The following is an 18,816-nucleotide window of genomic DNA, read 5'->3' on the forward strand; positions in this document are numbered from 1 at the left end:
GCAGTGTATTCTCCTAAGAGTAATAGTCTGAGATCCGATGTGCAAAGAAGCATAGTGCCGGGGAGAAAGCGGTTTGATGTTGTTTCTGTAAATTACAAACAGCGGAGATTTGCTCCAAGTAACAAAAAGAACAGATCAATCTTTTTTACTTTGGGGTGTGCTTTATGTAGGTCCAAAATCTTCAGTCGTCTCACTGGGACAATTTGGCTGCTCCAGTGTGGGCTGTTCACTGTGAATTCAGTAAAAATCCAGAGAGCATTTTACCAACTGAACTGTCGAACTGCGCCATGCTGAATGAACATAATGCAGTTTTGTGCTGTAATGGAAGATGAGGCTATTCGCTAACCAAGTTATTTTTTGTTTGGTTTTTTTTGGCATGGGTTTTGAGTTGTTTTTTTCCTTTCTCCTGGATTGACTCCATTTAAACACAAAGTTGGGGTTTGCTGAACAGTTTATTGAGGCAACACTTAGTTGCAGAGAAATCAGTCAAGCTGAAACTATAGTGGGCTTGTCTCCTGGCAGAAGGGATTTTTCTGAAAGTACAGTTCACTTTACATCTAAGTTATGATTATCTTGCTGTCTCCCTTTCATTATGCCATTGTTCGTGGGAGCAGAGATTTTGTAAGTTGTAAGAAAAGGATGTTGCCAGGGGTGTGGGTGGAGAAAGGTGTTGACATGATTTCAATGGAGTTAGATTCCAGCTTAATAACAAAGGGGTAATGAACCATACAAAGAATACGCTTTCCTAGCCTGCCCCTAAAATAAGTTCAGTTATAAATTTAATGTTGTAAATGGCTATTTAAATGGCTTTTACTGAAACAATTGTTTCATATCATTTTTAAAAAGGCACTTTCCTGTGTGGAGGGTAAAAATGATCTGTTACTGTTCACTCTGTCTTCTAGCCATTGTTTCTAATGAAAGTCTTCTTAATTTAGTGGAAAATGGGGAATTCAGAAAGCCAATACAGTCTTCAGGGATCAAAAAATCATGCTGCTGCTACAGCTGGTGCCAAGCAGAAGCCTTGCTCTCTGAAAATTCGCAGCATTCATGCTAAAGATGAAAAGTCTTGCTCTATACATGGATGGGGACATACCAATAGTGGCTCAAACTACAAATCAAGGTCCCTTGCCAGAAGCTGCCTTTCTCACTTCAAGAGTAATCAGCCTTATTCATCTAGACTAGGTGACACTGTGGTGAAGGTCTCTAAAAGCAATGCCCATGCCAAACACAGGACAAATCCCTCGGGGGACTACTGCCAAGGAAGTAATGCGGTGTTTTTACCCGAGAATGGTTTCCACTATATTGGCCTTCAATCTGGAAGTAATCATGCCGCCTCTCGAGAATGCAATGGGCACATTTTAAATTGCTATGGAAAGAATGAGAGTCTTGCATCAACCTCCCCATCAGAGGACAGGAAGAGTCCAAAAGTTCTCATTAAAACACTGGGGAAGTTGGACGGTTGCTTGAGGGTTGAGTTCCACAACAGCAACAATAGCAAGGTACCAACCGAGGAGTCCAGCGGACCAGTCCAGTTGCTGAGGTATTCACCTGCCTTGGAATCAAAGCCGAATAACCTGCTCGATGTCAGGAGGAACTCCAGCGCAGACTGTTCTTCAAGCCATCGTCTGTCACCTACTGATTCAAGGCTTCGATCTAGTAAAGGAAGCTCCCTCAGCTCTGAGTCTTCATGGTATGACTCTCTCTGGGGCAATGCTGGGGATATCAATGAGTTGGATGGTCCGTATTTGACAAGGAGCACTCCGGACACAAGCATTCATGCCAGTTTCCCAGCAAGTGAGAACAAGAAATCCTTCAACCAAAGTTCATCTCTCTCCTCACTCAGAGATCTCTATAAGGATACAAATTTGGAAATCACTCCTCCACCTGGGATCAGACTGTCTGATGAGTATATTGACACTCATGGTAGCCTAAGCAACCGTGTCTCATTTGCCTCGGACATTGATGTTCCCTCCAGGGTAGAGCAGGGAAGTCCTGCACATTACTCGTCCTACACACTCCCATGCAGAAAGTCCAAGCCACTCAGCGAGGATGCATCTAAGAAGGATACATTAAAAAACCGAATGCGACGGATCAGTGACTGGACAGGAAGTCTCTCAAGGAAGAAACGGAAGCTGCAGGTATGTACAAACCCCAACCTAGGTGCCTGAAAGTTTGTTTGTAGATTCGTCTTATAAATGCAGTGATTGCATCATGTTTGTCTTTCTTACAGGATAATTAATTGATAATCTGATTTAGTAATTTGAGGAACTCTGAAGTATTGCATCCCTGGAGCTACCTGAAATGTCAACTGCAAAAAAAAAATTATACATTTATGCGTGGAAATTTTCCCTTCCTATTTTGTCACCTTTTTAGCTAACTCCAGTCTCTGCAGCCTGATCTCTCAGTGAATTAACTTGAAATCATTGCTTTACTTAAAAAGTGACTTGGAGTTTTCAAGCCTTCTCTTTGTTTCAACTACAGAAATATAACCTAGATCTTGTATATATGCTGTGAATCAGCATATATTATCTAAAGAATGTGGAAGGAGGAGTAGAAGGAGGATGTTATAAATGTCTTCACAGGTATTCCCTATTTGTGTTAGTGGCTTCACCACTCTGGTTTCACTAGATCAGTCTATCTAGCAAGGTGAGCAACTGTAGAGTATCGACCAGAGCTGCTAATTCTGTCTCCACCTCCTCTGAAGGCATTACGTGGAGCATCGTCCTCCTTCCTGTGTGTCAGCTTAGTTCACCAGATGGAAAAGCTTGAGTTGCCATCTGGCTCACCAGGAGATGGTGGTGTGAAGAAGGAGATGGGAGGAGGGCAAGAGGGAGGGAAAGGATGTTTCTTTAGAAGAATTTAAGGCTAATCCCATTAATAGGAATTTAAGATGCCTGTGGTCAGGAATGAAATTCTTGTCGCTAGCTGTAGGCCCTGGAATCAGCTCTTTAAATGCCTGACTGTGCCTGGACTTCTGCACATGAGTTGGCAAGCTGAGGTGGAGCACAGACTGGTTTTGGTTTTGGTTTAGGATTTTTTTAAAATTTTTTTTAGTCTTCCCTGGTGTTTCTCATACAGGAGCAGTCACTGTGCTTCCCTAGATGAAGGATCACAGAATCACAGAACATTAGGGGTTGGAAGGGACCTCGAAAGATCACCCAGTCCAACCCCCCTGCCAGAGCAGGACCACCTACAGTAGATCACCCAGGAACGCATCCAGGCGAGTTTTGAATGTCTCCGGAGAAGGAGACTCCACAACCTCTCTGGGCAGCCTGTTCCAGTGCTCTGGCACCCTCACAGTTAAAGGAAAAGCTTTTCCTTATGTTAACATGGAACCTCCTGTGCTCCAGCTTGCACCCATTGCCCCTTGTCCTGTCATTGGCCGTCACCGAGAAGAGCCCGGCTCCGTCCTCCTGACACTCACCCTTTACATATTCATAAACATTAATGTTTATGTCTCTTCTTCTCTAAGCTAAAGAGACCCAGCTCCCTCAGCCTTTCATCATAAGGGAGGTGTTCCGCCCCCTTAATCATCTCTGTGGCTCTGGGCTGGACTCTTTCAAGCAGTTCCCTGTCCTTCTTGAACTGAGGTGTCCAGAACAGGACACGATATTCCAGATGCGGTCTCCCTTTCAGCAACATTGGGGTGTCTGTGACTTCAGAAGTGAGCAGAGAGTGAAGGGAACAGTTGTTTATTTGGATCCCTTCTTTTGTGAGTTGGTGCTCATGTATTTTATCAGATGCTGTGTTTTTACCTTCTTACTCAGCTGTGAAAGAAAGGGCAGAAAAACTGGAATTAGTGAACAGCCTCAGTGCTTTATGCCAGGATCCTTCACTGGTTTCAACATCCGTAGCTGTTCTGGATTTTACAGCCAGGCTTTATATACGATTTCTGCATCCCAGACCTTTGCAATGTGTTACTTAGTTATGACATTTTCGGAATGGTATTTGTGGTGCACGATTCATAGCTGTTTTGAATTCACTGTGCAGTGAACTGACTTCAGACACAGCAAGGAAATTTGGCTGATGAGATTGCATCAAGCTTGAATCTGATTCTGGTAGAAGGAAATCAGCCTTAGCTCCAAAAATGGTGATTTCTTAGAAAAAGGCATAGGAAATAATTAGTCATTGATTTTTGTCAGACAAGAATCCAGTGACAGGAAATATAAGCGGGGTAGCAATTGCTTTATGATTTTTGCCTTCCTCATGAGGCTTGGTCAGCTCCTTTCCACCTTGCACGCTTTGAGTAACCTGCTGTCTCTTCTGGAGATTGCAATGTTGTAGTTTGGTAACAATTATACTCTTACTGGATCCTTTGGCTTAAAAATGCAGAAGTACTCTGTGCAGTTATGATCTGTCAGATGATTAGTCCCTGTTTGTAAGACTGTTCATCACAGCAATTGTAGCCTCTGTGCTTTGCTCTGAACAACATGTCCCTTCCTCAGTACATTACTAATAACTGATTGTGAGTCACTTGGGCTGAACGTAGGTGAAAGCTGGAATATTTCGCTATAAGTAAGCCTAGGCACTGGTACTGGCTGGGTGGATATGGCTACCCGGGTGGAGACAAGTCAGCCAAGCCTCCTGCTTCATGGGGGTGCAGGACCAGGAGGCACAGTCTTGGGATATTGAGGCCAGTCCTTTGCCACTAGAAAGGCAGTGGAGTATAATCCCTCCGTGAACAAATTGCAGTTTAAAATCAGGTACGGTTTTCCCTACCTTGAAGGCTATTTTCAAACCCTCTTACTCTTGTGCTTGATAATTTGCAAGTAAATGTAGTCCCAGCCAGTTTGTTCTGATGGCAGTATTGTTCGCTACATTAGTTATTCTTCCCTATTATTTAATGTTATGATTTATCAAAAGGAAGAAATGGTATCTTTTCTCAGCCTGCGTTTGTGGGGCTATGGAGACTCTCTTTGGTCTCTTGTCTTAAGATAAGAAGTCTGTTTCCTTTTCATTCTGGCACCCTTCCTCTGCACCTGTTTTAAATCATCCATAAACAGATTTGGATATGGGATATTCCAGAGGAGCCCTGTCGCCTGCCCACTGACTTGGATGTTTCCTTATGTCTGAATTGATCTGACACTTGATCTGATATATCCTGGAATTGAGTCTGCCTTTCTAATAACGGTCTCACATCAAGACTTGCAGTCATTCTGTGCTATGACCCAGCTTTCATTGCCCGAGGGTGTTCTAATGCATTCCCTCGATGCCTCACTGATACTCTACTGCATGGTATGTCCTCATTTAGTTTAATCCTTGCTGAAACAGCATTGGAGAGAGGCTGTACCACTATATGGGAGTAGCAAGGTTTATGTGATGCATGTGAGACCTCTGGACAGAATTTAGGCAGACTTGTTGCACAGTCAGCTGCTGCTAAAGGTGGTGGTGTAGACTCAGTGTGCAACTGTATAACATGGAGAAAATGAGCAAATGCTGTGTAAAATGAAAATCCAGCAACCAGAAACAGCTGCTGCAGATAGGTTCTTCAGTGAAGTAAATAGACTCGTCATGGGAATCATTTCTGAAATTTCCTGACTTTGTAAGCCTCAGCCCTGAAGTGTGGTGTAAAGAGAGTTTAAAAGAAAAGTACATAGAGACAACTTCTTTATTTGGCTTGAAAACTGGTATTAGATTCTACTTTCAGCTTGGGTCCTAATGAATTTAGTAGGCTGCATTGTTTCCTGTGCCGTTCTTTACAGATAATTATTACATGCATCATTTTGTCTAATCGGTATCTTAGCTAGCCTTGTTTGCATTATCTATAACTATTGCAGGGTATATCTCAGACATTGAGAGATCTGCTCGAATGCAGCTGAGCAGAAACATTGGTGGTTTTCTATCACTGCAAGATGCCACAGAGAGAAGACAAGCAGAAAGTCGCCTGGCAGGGAAACCACCACCAACAGCAATTTGGGTTAGACCTTTTCAGTGGTGACCAGATCCTGCTACAGTGACAGCCTACCTGAGGACTTGTAGAAACTGTGTGACTCTGCCAGTTTCATTCTTTAAAAAAAATAAAATAAAAGTGATACTGTCATGGTGAAGTGTATATATTCATTTTGGATCCTGTGTCCATTTACTCTACTCTGGTACCCTTTCTGTGTGCGTGGAGAAAACATAGGTTAGTGGCTGTTCATGGATAGGTTGTAACTCCAGTCCTTTTCATTAATGCTTGTTGTTTCAGTAGTGGCCTTTCACAGCAGACACCTTCTTATGTATGTGTCTTGTGTTGTTTTTCTTACTAGTGCTTTGGGACTGAAATAAATACATGTTCTTAATAAACTGTGTGCTAATGTTTTCTAGAGGACACTGGCAGTTCCTGGAGAATAGTCTAACAATTAAAATACAGGATTTTGGCACACTTGTACAGTGGCAGTAATTAAAAAGAGGGTGGAGAAAGCTTCCGGTTTCCCACCGAACTGCAGATGGCTGGCACAGTTGTACAGTCCATGCTGTACCATCACTTTGTGGGCATAAACACATTACATGAGTGATTATTTCTCTGTCTGCCCCCCCCCCCCCCCCCCCCCCCCCCCCGCCCTGATTTGCCACCCTTTGCTGTATGAAAAGCAAAACTGTTGATGTTTAGGAGTTACTCTCGGAGAATGCTGATTAACACTCTGCAATAAGATTTGAGGAAGGTGCTCCATTACCAGGAAAATTAGATCCTTATTGCCAGACACGGTGATCTGAAAAGCCAGACTTAAACTTTGATGTATTGTAAAAGAACATGGGGTTCAGTTCAAGTTGGCTTTTGCGAGTCCACGACCAGCAGTGTCCTGCTGCTTGAGAAGTGGCTTGTCTGGCGATGCTTGGGAGGGCGTGTGATCCCACTGTTGCTTTTGGCTGTATGCTGGAGGTCCTGATGCTATCAAAACACAGGGCAGCTTTTCCACTGCAGTTTTGAAGAGCATCAAGTAGGAAGCAAAGGAACAAAAAAGTAGTTGCTTTCAAAGCTGCTGGTGAGAGAAGCTCACAGGAGACCAAAGTTTATTTACTTTATTTGTGTACAGAAGTCTATGAACAAATAAATGCTTTTAGAGAGGCAGTCTAAACTTGAAAGTGTAATAGCTTTATTATTACTGAGGCTAATAGCTCCACTTCTTGAATTGTTTATGACTATCTCTTCTCTTCCCTCACACTTCTGCTGCAAAAGGCAGCAGGTTTTTTGTGTTGTATGTTCGTAAATCTTGGTTGCTTTTAAATAACATCAGCAATGCTTGAGTTGGGAAGACAATAAATGGCTTCTTATGATGGATGGTATGGTTCTCGATAGTCAAGTTAGTCCAAAGAGCTCTGTCTTGGGAAGTATGAAAATCCTTATGTAGTATGAAAATTCCATCACTGGAGTCTGGGAGAGTTGGGACCAGTCACGACATTACTGGGAAAGGCTTAAGAAGGAAAAGGCCCAATCTGCCAATAAGGTCCCACATCAACAAGCAGTGGCAAGAAATGGGCCTGTGTTAGCATCCGTATCACAAGGCAGAATTGAAGTCATACCATCAGGCCAGTGTATTTCAAATAAAATTGGCCAGCCCTCTCAATACAAGGGATGAAGTTGCACAATGCAATTAGGAGAAAGGCCTGTCGATGCTTGATGAGAGAGTCAAGCTCCCAGGGGGTTTCCAGCAAGTCAGAAAATACACACCTCTGCAGTCTGGAGACTGGATTCATGCCAGTCAGCAAGCATGTCTTTCTATTTTTAAATTGTATCTTCTGTTAGATTAGATTTTTGTCAATTGGTCAATACTAACATGCTTAAAATATTCTCAACTTTTGACCTTTTTTGTGTTGATTAAGCACAAATAGGAAGTGGAGGTAAAATCAGCCTAGCTGTGCTGAAGCTAAATGCACTGCCTCACACAAATGGGGTGTCACCAAAGTATTGAAAACCCTGTAATAAAGAAACTTTGTGACACTGTTCCTGTTTGTACTCAAACAGGTGTGTAAGCGGTAGTGCCTGGGTTTCAACCAGAGGATCTGGTTGTCTCCTGGAGTCCACCAGGTTTCAGCCAGTAGAAGCCCCAGTAGTTACTAGTGAATTTGGAGATAACTTGCAGGTGTCTGAGTTGCCAAAGCTTTCAGATGTAGTGGTTAGGGTTTCATGGGGTTCTGCTGAGAGAACTGTGAGTGATGGCGTTGATGGTGTCAGTGGCTGCCAAGGCAAAGCGTATCATGTAATGGTGAAAAGAGGTGGCCTTTGGTGAAGGAACTGGCTGTGGCTAAACATGAAACAAATTTAAATGCCAAATGAGGTGTGTCTTTTCATCGTAGCTCTGGTGATGGATCACTGACAAATTCCTTTTTTGCATAGGAGCCAAAGGGTAAAGATGGGAGTGAATACTTTGACAGCAGAATGGACAACTTCACCACAGACTCACTGGCACCATCGCAGCTCTCTGCTTTGTTGTGGTCACCTGGCTCCAGCCACGTCCTGTCCCAGAGAAGCGAGTCCACCAACGTGGTCAGCAGTGATGCGCTGAGGCAGAACATTTATGAAAACTTCATGCGGGAGCTGGAGATGAGCAGGACGAACCTGGAGAACACTGAGACTTCGTCGGAAACAGAGGACTCCAGCGGCGAGTCCCTCAGCTCTTTGGAGCAGCTGGATTTGTTGTATGAGAAAGAGCAAGGAGTGGTGCGCAAGGCAGGGTGGCTGTTCTTCAAACCCCTGGTGACCCTGCAGAAGGAAAAGAAACTGGAGCTGGTCACACGGCGGAAGTGGAAGCAGTACTGGGTCACACTCAAAGGTAAACCACCACATTGCTCCTTCGACTTGGCAGCAACAGTTTCCATTATGTCTCAGCAACTTTTCACGCACGGTGGTTTCTATTAGCGGGTTTAGGGGGATAAGAAATTCACACTTAACTTTACAGAGTCTACCCACACGCTTAAAGTGGAGCACATGGTTAAGCAGCCCAATGAATCAAAGTGGTGCTTGTGTCTTTGGTATTATACATGCAGCCTTGCGTTTCATACCATAGTGGGAATTGTTTTGTCTGACTGTCCAGTTTCTGTACTCATGCAGAATTGAGTCTTTAGAAGACGCTTTTGGATGTTTGGAGGTCAAAGACCAAATTGAACCAAAACTGAGAAAAATACAGAAGTTAAACATCTGTCTCAGGGGGAATAAAAATTTAAGGATCAGGAGAAGGCCCTGGTGCCCAATTCCCTATCACAGGCACACAGTTCCTTGGGCTCTGCTATGAGGTTTACTTAATGTTGGGGTAGGTTAATGTAAAAATTGTTCATTTCCAGTGCTTCAAGTGGCAACATAACAAAGAGGTGAACTCCCCATGGTAGAGCATTTACACAGAAAAGTGTGCGATTCAGGGCAAGGGAGGCTGAAGCAGCAGCAGGAGAAACCCTGCCGTGCCTGAGGCTTAGCTGCTGTGAACCACTCCCAGGGCTCACCAGTCTCCCTCCTTTCCCTGGATGATGTTTCACCTTGCCTTCTCCCTGCAATACCAACCCCTTCTAGCTTTCAGCATGCCCACCTTCCCATTTCCTCAGCTGCTCCTGTTGTGAAACAGCCCCATGGGAGGGCAGTCCACTTAACAGGGGCTGCTGCAAGTGGGCTGCGATGTGATTGCTGTGCTCAGTGCTGCGCTCACAGCGCACGGTGATGGCTCAGAGTAATCGAGCAGGTAGGTGTACTGCAAGAAGTGTATAGGTGTCACGAAGTGTGAGAAGGAAAATAACATCTATTGTGGGGAGGAAGAGGAATTTAATGGGTGAGTTCATAGGCTTTTTTTTTTTTTTTTGAATTGCTTCCAAAGGGTTTGTCTTTCAGTAAATATAATGCTAAGTTAATGAGTAAGGAAATGATCAAACTTAATAATTTCCTAGCATACCTGGGACTGGAGGAGAGACAATAACAACTTTCCCACAGGTTGCCCTTTTCAAAATTTCTGCATGGGTGTGTAGACCTGAAGAAAAGTGAACGGTAAACAGCAAGTGCTGGGAATGTTGTCCTTGATAGTGCCGATTTAAAAGAAGCAAACTTGCTAGAATGTAGCAGTTCTGCCTAATAATTCAGAGACCTGTTATCAAGGGATCAAAATGTAGGTAGTCTTAACAGTTTAAATCACTTATCCTGATCATCAAGTAGCATGATTCATGCTTACAAGCAGTGTATACAAAGGGAAAAATGGTATCTAAATTCCGCCCCTTTATTGTATGTGTTTGTGTTATGGAGTATGAGTAGGAGTTTGACCTGCCTCTTCTAAAATTCAAGTAGTTTGTAAACTATCCTATCAAAACTCTAAACTGAAGTACATTATATAGTAGTAGTTCATGTATTTTGGGGTTAATGAAGATCTGGGAAGGAATTTAGGTACTTCGTGCTCAGTTCTTTGCTATATAATTGGCTTATTGGTGACCTTGAACAAGTCACATCCCTTCTTGCTACCTGAATTTCCGCAGCTATAAAAAAAGAGTAATAAAAGTATTTGTGAAAGCTTTATTAACTTCTAATATTATAAGAAGTATTAGATAAAATTATTTTTACTTTGGATGGGTGATGTGCTGCATTCATGATGAAGAATCTCTTCCACTTTGTTAGCTGTTTTAAAAATACATTCCTCATTTCCTTGATCTTGTACCTTTATTGTCGTGTGGAGACTTCTGATGCAAAAATAAACTTGCCTGTCTGGATATCAAGGGGAGGTTCTGTTTTCATAATATGCTGTATCAAGATCAAGGTGCTTCCTTTGGATCTCCTTATACAGTGTTTTGAATACATCTGTGTTTAATTTGTTTTCAAAGTTTAAATAGCCAAGATATTTTGAAATATGACTTAAAATAGCCACATATGCAAATGGGGAACAGCATGTTTCTTTGCACTCTGTTGAGATGTGTTTAATTACAAATATGCAGAAGGCTTATAACCATCTGGTTACCTGCCAGACTTCAAAGTATACATGTCCTGAGGCCTCTGCTCTACTTTCAGGGCCACCACGACCTGAGCTTGACTAGTAACCCTTTAACAAGAGGAACTCTCTTTTCCATCTGTCCTGTCTAATTAGTTTATTTTAACAAGGGAAATCGCTTTCCCATTGCCCTCCCTCTTCAGTTCAAGTCTTGATTAAAATACTTGGATGATAATCAGTCCCAGTGGGTCTGTCAGAATTTATGAAACTAGCTGCTTCCAGGGATCACTTGGCTTGACCTGAAGATATACCTGGGGTGCTGTACACCTGAATACACATGGATGCCCGTCAAAATTTTTTATTTATGTACGTATAAACTGTCAGGATGAAAAATGACACATCTTTAGTTACCTTTTTGATCACACATAGGGGAAATATGGGAGTTTAAAATAGAACTTAATTTGCACTTTCCTAACTAAAATGCAGAAGTGGAAGTGGTTGTATAGTCCTGCTGCTGAATAGAAGAGGGTACTTGGTTTTGTTGGGTTAGTTTGTCCTGTTATGTTGAAATGACAACAGAAGTGCCATGCCTAATATGGAGAGTATAACAAACCATAGCCTTCTTTTCCAACTGCAGAGATCTCCAAGTATTTCTGTGTTATAAAGAAGATCAAGTGAGGGCTGCTAAGGGGAAAGGATAGGACCAACTCTGTAGGATTTGCTCTTACCCTAAATACTCAGCCAGATACTCTGGACTGTAATAGGAAAAGGTGCACTTAAGTAGTATAGCGGCATTTCTATTTATTGTATTTCTTCTTTTGAAAACCTTTCAGTCACCAGATGATTTGGTAGTAAGCTGTGATATATATTTCCCTTTTTCTTGTAACTGTTGTACATTCATTGGCACTGGAGAATGTGATGAAATCCATCTGATGGATATAATTTTTCATAGACTTTAGAGTTTGGCTATATGAGGACCAGTGTATTCCACCTCATAACTTTTCACAGCAAATCTGTCCCATAAACTCTAGTAGGCCCAGATTTTCTCTTTATCAGACAGAACAATCCAAAAAACCTTGATTTTTAATACAGCTGTGTAAATGTTAGAGAATTACTAAAATAAAGGTTGTAATCTGTTTTTACCTAACTATTTTAAAAGCATCCACAAAGGAAACATTTTTGTTTTGCAGGTTATGCGATGTCCACTTGATATGCACTTCTTAGGTGTATTTGCGTGTGCATACATACACACAGTGTGTCACACAGAGAAACACCAGCCTGAAAATCAGCAAGTCAAACCGAAATCTCCGTTTTGGTGCTGCCATGTGTTGTGGTGCCTCTTTGATTTGAAGTAAAAACAACAACAAAAAGCAGGCTAGAGAGGTGACAATGCTGTAGCCCTAGCAAACTCAAGCCTTGTATTGGTTAAATGTGAAGTCTGCTACTGAATATGTATAGGGCTTACAGCAGTAATATATTTGTGGATTACTAGGCCCTAATGGACCACTGTGATCATTTAGTCTGACTTGCTATGTAATGGAGCCATAGGTCTTCTTTAAATTAATTCCTGAATGAATTTGAGTGTTAACTTTTGGAGAAGGCTTGCCTTGCTGGAGAATCCACCATCAGCCTCAGATTTTTTTAACTGCTTAGGTTATCCTCAGTTTTCAAAATGTTATCTGGTCTTAGTTCTCCCACGTTAAACATTCAGACAAAGTATGAATTTATCTTGCAAATTTAAAAAAAAAAAAAAAGCACCCAACTCTGTTATTGAACTGCTGTTTCCCAGGGGCGAAAGTGAGGTTTATTTACTTACTTTCTCTGGATGCAGAACTAGCCTAAGAAATTATTGAGAAATCTAGTCTAGTCTGTAAACTAGATTATTTTAGTAGTGCAGTTCAGCCTGTGACCCCTTGAACAGGCAAATCAGCACATCTCCAAGGACAGTGGATTGTAGCATGGGGTAGGAATGAAAGGCTGGCGGGGATGGAGGGGACAAGCCCTTCTTGAGCCAACTTCACTGCCAAAGGCAACATGGCAATGTAATCATACTGCTGGGGACTGGGATCAAGTGTCCTCTGCTGTCCTCCAGAAGTAATTTCTCTTGTTACACTCAGAATTGTCATCATCAAGGATGAAGTTTGTTTTCTGGATGCAAGTTTCATACCTTAGATATTACACTGTCTAGAAGGCTGAACACGCTCAAACTCAGCCCCTTTGAACGGTTTTAAATTATTTAGAATTGTCTAGTTTGCAGGTAGATTTGAGGAAATCCAGTTTAAACTTGAGATGTTTATTCACTGCGTTGTTTGAAGACAAAAGTTTCTGCAAATCTTTTCAACAAATACAAAGATTTCTTAGGTGGCTGTTATGAGAGGGTTCAGTTTAATAAAGAAACACAAAAGCCAGTTTAACTAAGTAGAAATTAATCTTTTCTTCATGCTGTAGCATTTTAATTGGCTGAGTTTATTCATAGAATCACAGAATGGTTTGGGTCAGAAGGCACCTTTAAAGATACCTAATCCAACCCTGCTGCCATGGGCAGGGACATCTTTCACTAGGTCAGGTTACGCAAACCCCATCCAGTCTGATCTTGTTCACTTCATATTGAGGTATCCTGTTTTATTTTTTAAGTCAATGGATGTGTCCCTGTTAGATGTCTGTTCCAACTTCCCACTGGCAAATTCATCATTAACTTTATCTATTTTGCAGTTTAGAAGATCTTCCTTTTCTCTTTATTACAAAAGAGGGGCAGAACTGATGTTCCATGTCACTGAAGGGTGTCAAAATTCACAAAATTCATTTTGTGAATGCTAATTCACAAAAGCATTAATATAAGAGAACTCAAATGGGAGATCCAGAACTTACTTTCTCCTTATGGTTTTTTGTCCCTCTGAACTGCAAAGGTTGTACTCTGCTGTTTTATGACACCTATGGAAGGAACTCGATGGAGCAGAGCAGTTTGCCTCGATATGCCCTGTTTGCAGAAGACAGTATAGTTCAGTCTGTTCCAGAACATCCCAAGAAAGAAAACGTGTTCTGTCTCAGCAATTCTTTTGGAGATGTCTACCTATTTCAGGTAACAGTATGCACACAGAACTTTGTGGTCGTTTAAATTTTAGGATGTGTTTGTGAATATGCACGTGCACACATACACATCATGCTTGTGCCTTTGACTTAAAAATAATAGCATATGTAATAGTAATAACACTATACTAGTATAATATTGATTTAAGTGTATGGTATGACTTCAGGTATATGATAACTAACACCAGTTGGCCCAGTTGATTATGGTTCAGACATCAAAAGAACAAAGATCACAAATCTGCAAGACACTTTTGGTACCTGGTTGTTACAAACTTCTAGAAAATCAGCTTTATTACATATTTTTTTTCACCTCTATTAGCATTCCATCCTTACAGAATGGTGTGCTCAACCCTGAATCTGCTGGCCCCAAAGAGAGTTTACTTGAGCAAGATGTTCAAAAAAGAAGGCTAAAAATAATCTAAAGATCTTGGCTGCTTAACTGCACCACTGGAAATGTTAATAATGAACAGTATTGTGTGGAACTGCCTGCATAGAAACATGTTGATTCATAGGTACACTTCTAAATATCTCCAAAGACACTTTGTGCAGGTGTATTCTCTTTACCTTGCTGTCTTCTCTCCACTAACTTGGCATTTTTAAAGTAAGCAAACACCTCTCCTCAAACGTTACATGTAAAATCTTCTCTGTTGCTATGTTACCTGCAGAAGAGGAGGTTTATCTTTGAAACTTGCTGGGTTTTACCTTAATTAATTGGAGGGACGAAGGATACAAGTCACATCTTTCCCCAAAGCTCATGAGCCACTGTTGTGCTCCCAAAGTTCTCAGACCTTGCAGGTCTAAGAAGCAGAAGCTGGAGGCAAGTCATGACAGAGTGCAGGAAAAGCTCACACTTCCTTTATTTGCACAGTTTTAAAGATAAAACCTTATTTCACTCATTTTGTGATAAAGTGCCTAAGATCTCAGTGAACCTGTCAAGCACTTCATGTCCTAGAGCTGCTGATTTTTATTTTTGTTTTTATCTCTGTCTCTTGTCTGCTCATAATGTTGCGCTGTTGATTTGCTTCACAGGCGACAAGCCAGACGGATCTGGAAAACTGGGTTACTGCCATACATTCAGCCTGTGCTTCCCTCTTTGCGAAGAAGCTTGGGAAAGAGGACACTGTTAGGCTGCTGAAAAATCAAACCAAGAGTCTCTTCCAGAAGATTGACATGGATGGCAAGATGAAAAAGATGGCAGAGTTGCAGCTCTCAATTGTTAGCGATCCAAAAAACAGGAAGGCCATAGAGAATCAGGTACTAGAAACAATATTTTTATAGGAGCATATTTATCATTATTTCTTGCTTTGGGCTCTGACTGTCTGTGCTTTCTAGGCCTGAGAGTAATGGTCTTGGGGGCAGCTGGCACAGTAGTTGCAGTTATTGCTGGTTTTCTACAGCAATCCAGAGCAGCGCAGGAGGTAGGCTCCTCAAAGCTGAGGATCAGACTGATCTGTTTTATGAGCACAAAGCTATTTCTATTCTATTCTGGAAAAATGTAATTAATTTTCACTGTTTTATGATATACTTAGCTGTTAATAATATCTAGCTGTTACACGGCATACCACGGAATATACAGTATTTCTGTGAATAATTTAATTTACTGATGAATTGCAGTAGATGTTTAAGAAATAGGTACTGTTCTGCACCTTAAGACAGGAAGTGAAGAGTACTTTATCCAAATAAAATTGGAGGAAGGACTGAGGCAGACAAAACCATGTGCTTCAGTTGAAATTTAGCCATGACTAGAAGGCCAAGATCCACTAGGCTTCTTAAAAAGCCCCGTAGCAGTCTTAAATGAGAACAAGAAGTCAAGACTGGAGTTTTCCATCCTGGGTGGAAAAGCACTGCCATGAATACCACTGGCAGCCACTGGAGCATTATACCACTATCAATTAAAAGAAAAGGGGGACACTTAGTCACTAACAGTACTCGCTGGTTGCATGCTGGGAATTTTTTACCTCAGTATAAGCCCAGGCCCATCACTGCTTAGCTTGGGAGAGCTAACATACTAAAGGCAAGATCTTTGCCCATTGCTGGAGCAGGCAAAATGTTTGCATCCAAACTTGTTTCAATGCTAATTTTGTTTTGTTGCAGCAAGAAATGAGCTGAGTCATCATTTGCCTCCCCCTGGAAATTTGAGTATGGCTTCCGAATGCCTGATGTGTTATTCTGATCATGTTTTCATATTATGGTGGTGGGAATGCCTGAATCTTGGCTAAAGCAGCAGCTTAGCGCTGATGAAGATTCACCACTAAGATTTGTTTTAAAACAAAAACCGGAACAACCGCCCCAAAAATTAGTGTTTATGGCACATACCTTGGGATTTTAGCCAAGCCATGCCTAAGACAAAAAGGATGAGCCACTAGAACTGTTCCTCAGTGAAAAGGGTCACTGTGTTGTCTGTACGGTGGTGCATAGACATCAAGACTTACTCTGCTCTCACTTCTAGCACATGAACCAGGAAACACTCCCGTGATACCTTATGGAAGTATATCTTGAGGTGGTAACATCTTGCCCATGTCTCCAGTTTTGCAGGTGGCAACTGGCAAAAGATGCTTTAATTAGACATGCTTAGTGTTCAGGCAAAGACCTCACTACCCAGGGCCTCTAGTGTAGTAAACTAAAGTTGTCTAGCAGTTTATCGTAATAGGCCTGTGGGCTGAGGTTGCTGTATCTCTTATTTTGTTAGGCCATTAACAGAAAACATCTGAGAATTTGAATTTGTTAACTGGTATTTGAGAGCCCATCCTTACCTGTCTTTCCAGTCAGAGTAGCTATTGCTCTGTCGTGGCTTTAGGCTGCACATTATGGACTCTTGAGTAGCAACTGAATTTTATTTCCTTTGATCCAATACAGCATGATTATGTTTCATTGGTTAGTGGAACACTTTTAGTTTCAGGAATTTGATGCTTATAATATTTAAAATTCTTACTATACTGGTTTGAACTTATCAAAGGGCAAGCTGACTGGTACTGACTTCACTGTTGAGCTCTTGTAGCACACTTCAGTCTGAAGCTATATGAGCAGAGTTCAAAAAGTGTGCAGGTTTGTGTAGGGATTTGTGGTGCAGATGTTAATAAGCCCTTTGAGTGCTCAGGTCTTTGTAATTTATTTCCAGATCACTTTATTTCATGGTCCAGAGCCTAGTGAGGTGGATGGAGGAGGAAAAACATTAAGCATCCTTTTATTGCAGTGGATTTTGAGACCTAGAAGAATATACAGATTTCTAGAGATGTCTAGTGCTTGTAACATGTGATGCACTGCAGAAGAATCCTGGTGTATATTAACTTAATTTACCCCTCCCCCCATTAGATACTGATGCTAGTAGTCAGCTGAAGATAATTCATGATGCCCACTTAATATCTGCTAATCAGATGTTCTGTCCCTGAACAACTGCCACGTTTTCCAGCCCAGTCCCTGGAAGAAGTTGGCTGCATTCTGCTAGAACTGAAATCCATCACTAGGGCTGCAGAAGATTTATTCATGTTAATGTTTTGAGACATTCCTAGACAGAAGATTGAATGAGGGCAAACCAGAGAGACAAAGAGTGAGATGGATCATGTACAAGCACCCATTAGTTAGCAAACAGTAAATTTATAATAAGCCTTTCTCCAGTCTTGATCTCTCTGATCTCTGTAAAATCTCTCCTTATGATTGGTGAAGGTGTGTTGACAAGAGTCACTTCAGAGAAAAGTCAATAGATAACTGGCTTTCCTAATCTTTTGATTTGATGTCTCAGAGATTGGCTTTTGCAAAGGAAAAATCTTGATGTAATTAGTAACCAAGGATTCTTAATATACTTAGTAAGCTAACAATTTTGAAAAAAACATTACTCCTGAGGGAAAAGTTTGCATGTATGTAGCTCAGTTGTTTGGTAACTGTGGTTGTTTAGTTGTCTTTTGCCACTTTGAGCAACAAAAGGAATATAAATTCTGGGTTTGGTTTTGTGTAAATTTGGTGGTGTTTTCAATCATCTGGCAGTTATGATTCCTCCATGCTGAAGTATACTGTATTGCCAATGCTTTAGTTTATAAGCATGCCCTATATCGTGTGCTGGAAAATGCACTGGTGATGTGTTTTGGGAAGTCAGCGGAAATATTGTGATGAACTTCAGAAGGACCATGGTGGGTTTTTACATAGAAAGATGAGGCACAGTCTTAATTTATTTCCACTAGGGGATTATCTTGGAAACTGTGATTTCTATATCCTTTCTCCTTTTCCTTCCTCTTCCTCAAAAAAAAAACCCCACCCAACCGCAGCTTTCTATTTTCTTTCACATCTGTATTGATTTAAAAGCAATACTTCTCTGCTGAAGACTTAGTAATTCACAGGGCTTTACAAGAAAGCAAAACCTTTTCTTGTTTCAGTTACCATCACCTGAAAGGCATTTGCAGTAAGGAATCCTGGATTTCTAAAATTGCTATAGGTGTTTTAATGTACATACGTTTCTTTTTGGTGTCCACCAAATAGACTGAAGAAGCTTATCTGATACTATCTTTTAAACTTGGTGGATTTGCAGGCTAGCAACTGATAAAGCTAGTGCTAAACAGAAGAAGTGCAAACAAAAAAAATTACAAGGAAAATGTTTTTTTCCTAGAGAACTGATTGTTTTAGAGACTTGATGCTATTGAACTGGTTGAGAAATGTCTTCAGCCTTGCAGCCTAGATCAGGGATTCTTTCTATCTCGGTTTACTGGTCCAATAATAATAATAGCCTTAGTAACTGTTTAAGAGAAAATGACAGCCCTTCACATAGCTATTGGTATTGTTGGGCAGTTTAGAAGAGATCAATGAAACAACTGCAAGAGCAGTGTACATACAGCAGCCAGTCTCAGGAGGCCACTGGCGGCATGGC

General features: G+C 41.3%; 1 protein-coding gene across 4 annotated transcripts in view; it reads left to right on the plus strand.

Annotated features, from left to right (window-relative positions):
• The first annotated feature begins 941 nt into the window (after positions 1–941).
• Positions 942–18,816, plus strand: part of TIAM2 (TIAM Rac1 associated GEF 2) — a 92,267-nt gene continuing 74,392 nt past the window's right edge. For all 4 annotated transcript variants that reach the window (XM_086461120.1, XM_086461121.1, XM_086461122.1 and 1 more), the window contains exons 1-4: positions 942–2,138; positions 8,318–8,753; positions 13,781–13,953; positions 14,991–15,215. In XM_086461120.1, coding sequence (XP_086317246.1) covers positions 942–2,138; positions 8,318–8,753; positions 13,781–13,953; positions 14,991–15,215 — 2,031 coding nt within the window. The remainder of the gene's footprint in view (positions 2,139–8,317; positions 8,754–13,780; positions 13,954–14,990; positions 15,216–18,816) is intronic.

This window comes from Leptosomus discolor, chromosome 2 (genome assembly GCF_034619465.1).
Source record: "Leptosomus discolor isolate bLepDis1 chromosome 2, bLepDis1.hap2, whole genome shotgun sequence".
In the NCBI taxonomy this organism is placed as follows: Eukaryota; Metazoa; Chordata; class Aves; order Leptosomiformes; family Leptosomidae; genus Leptosomus; species Leptosomus discolor.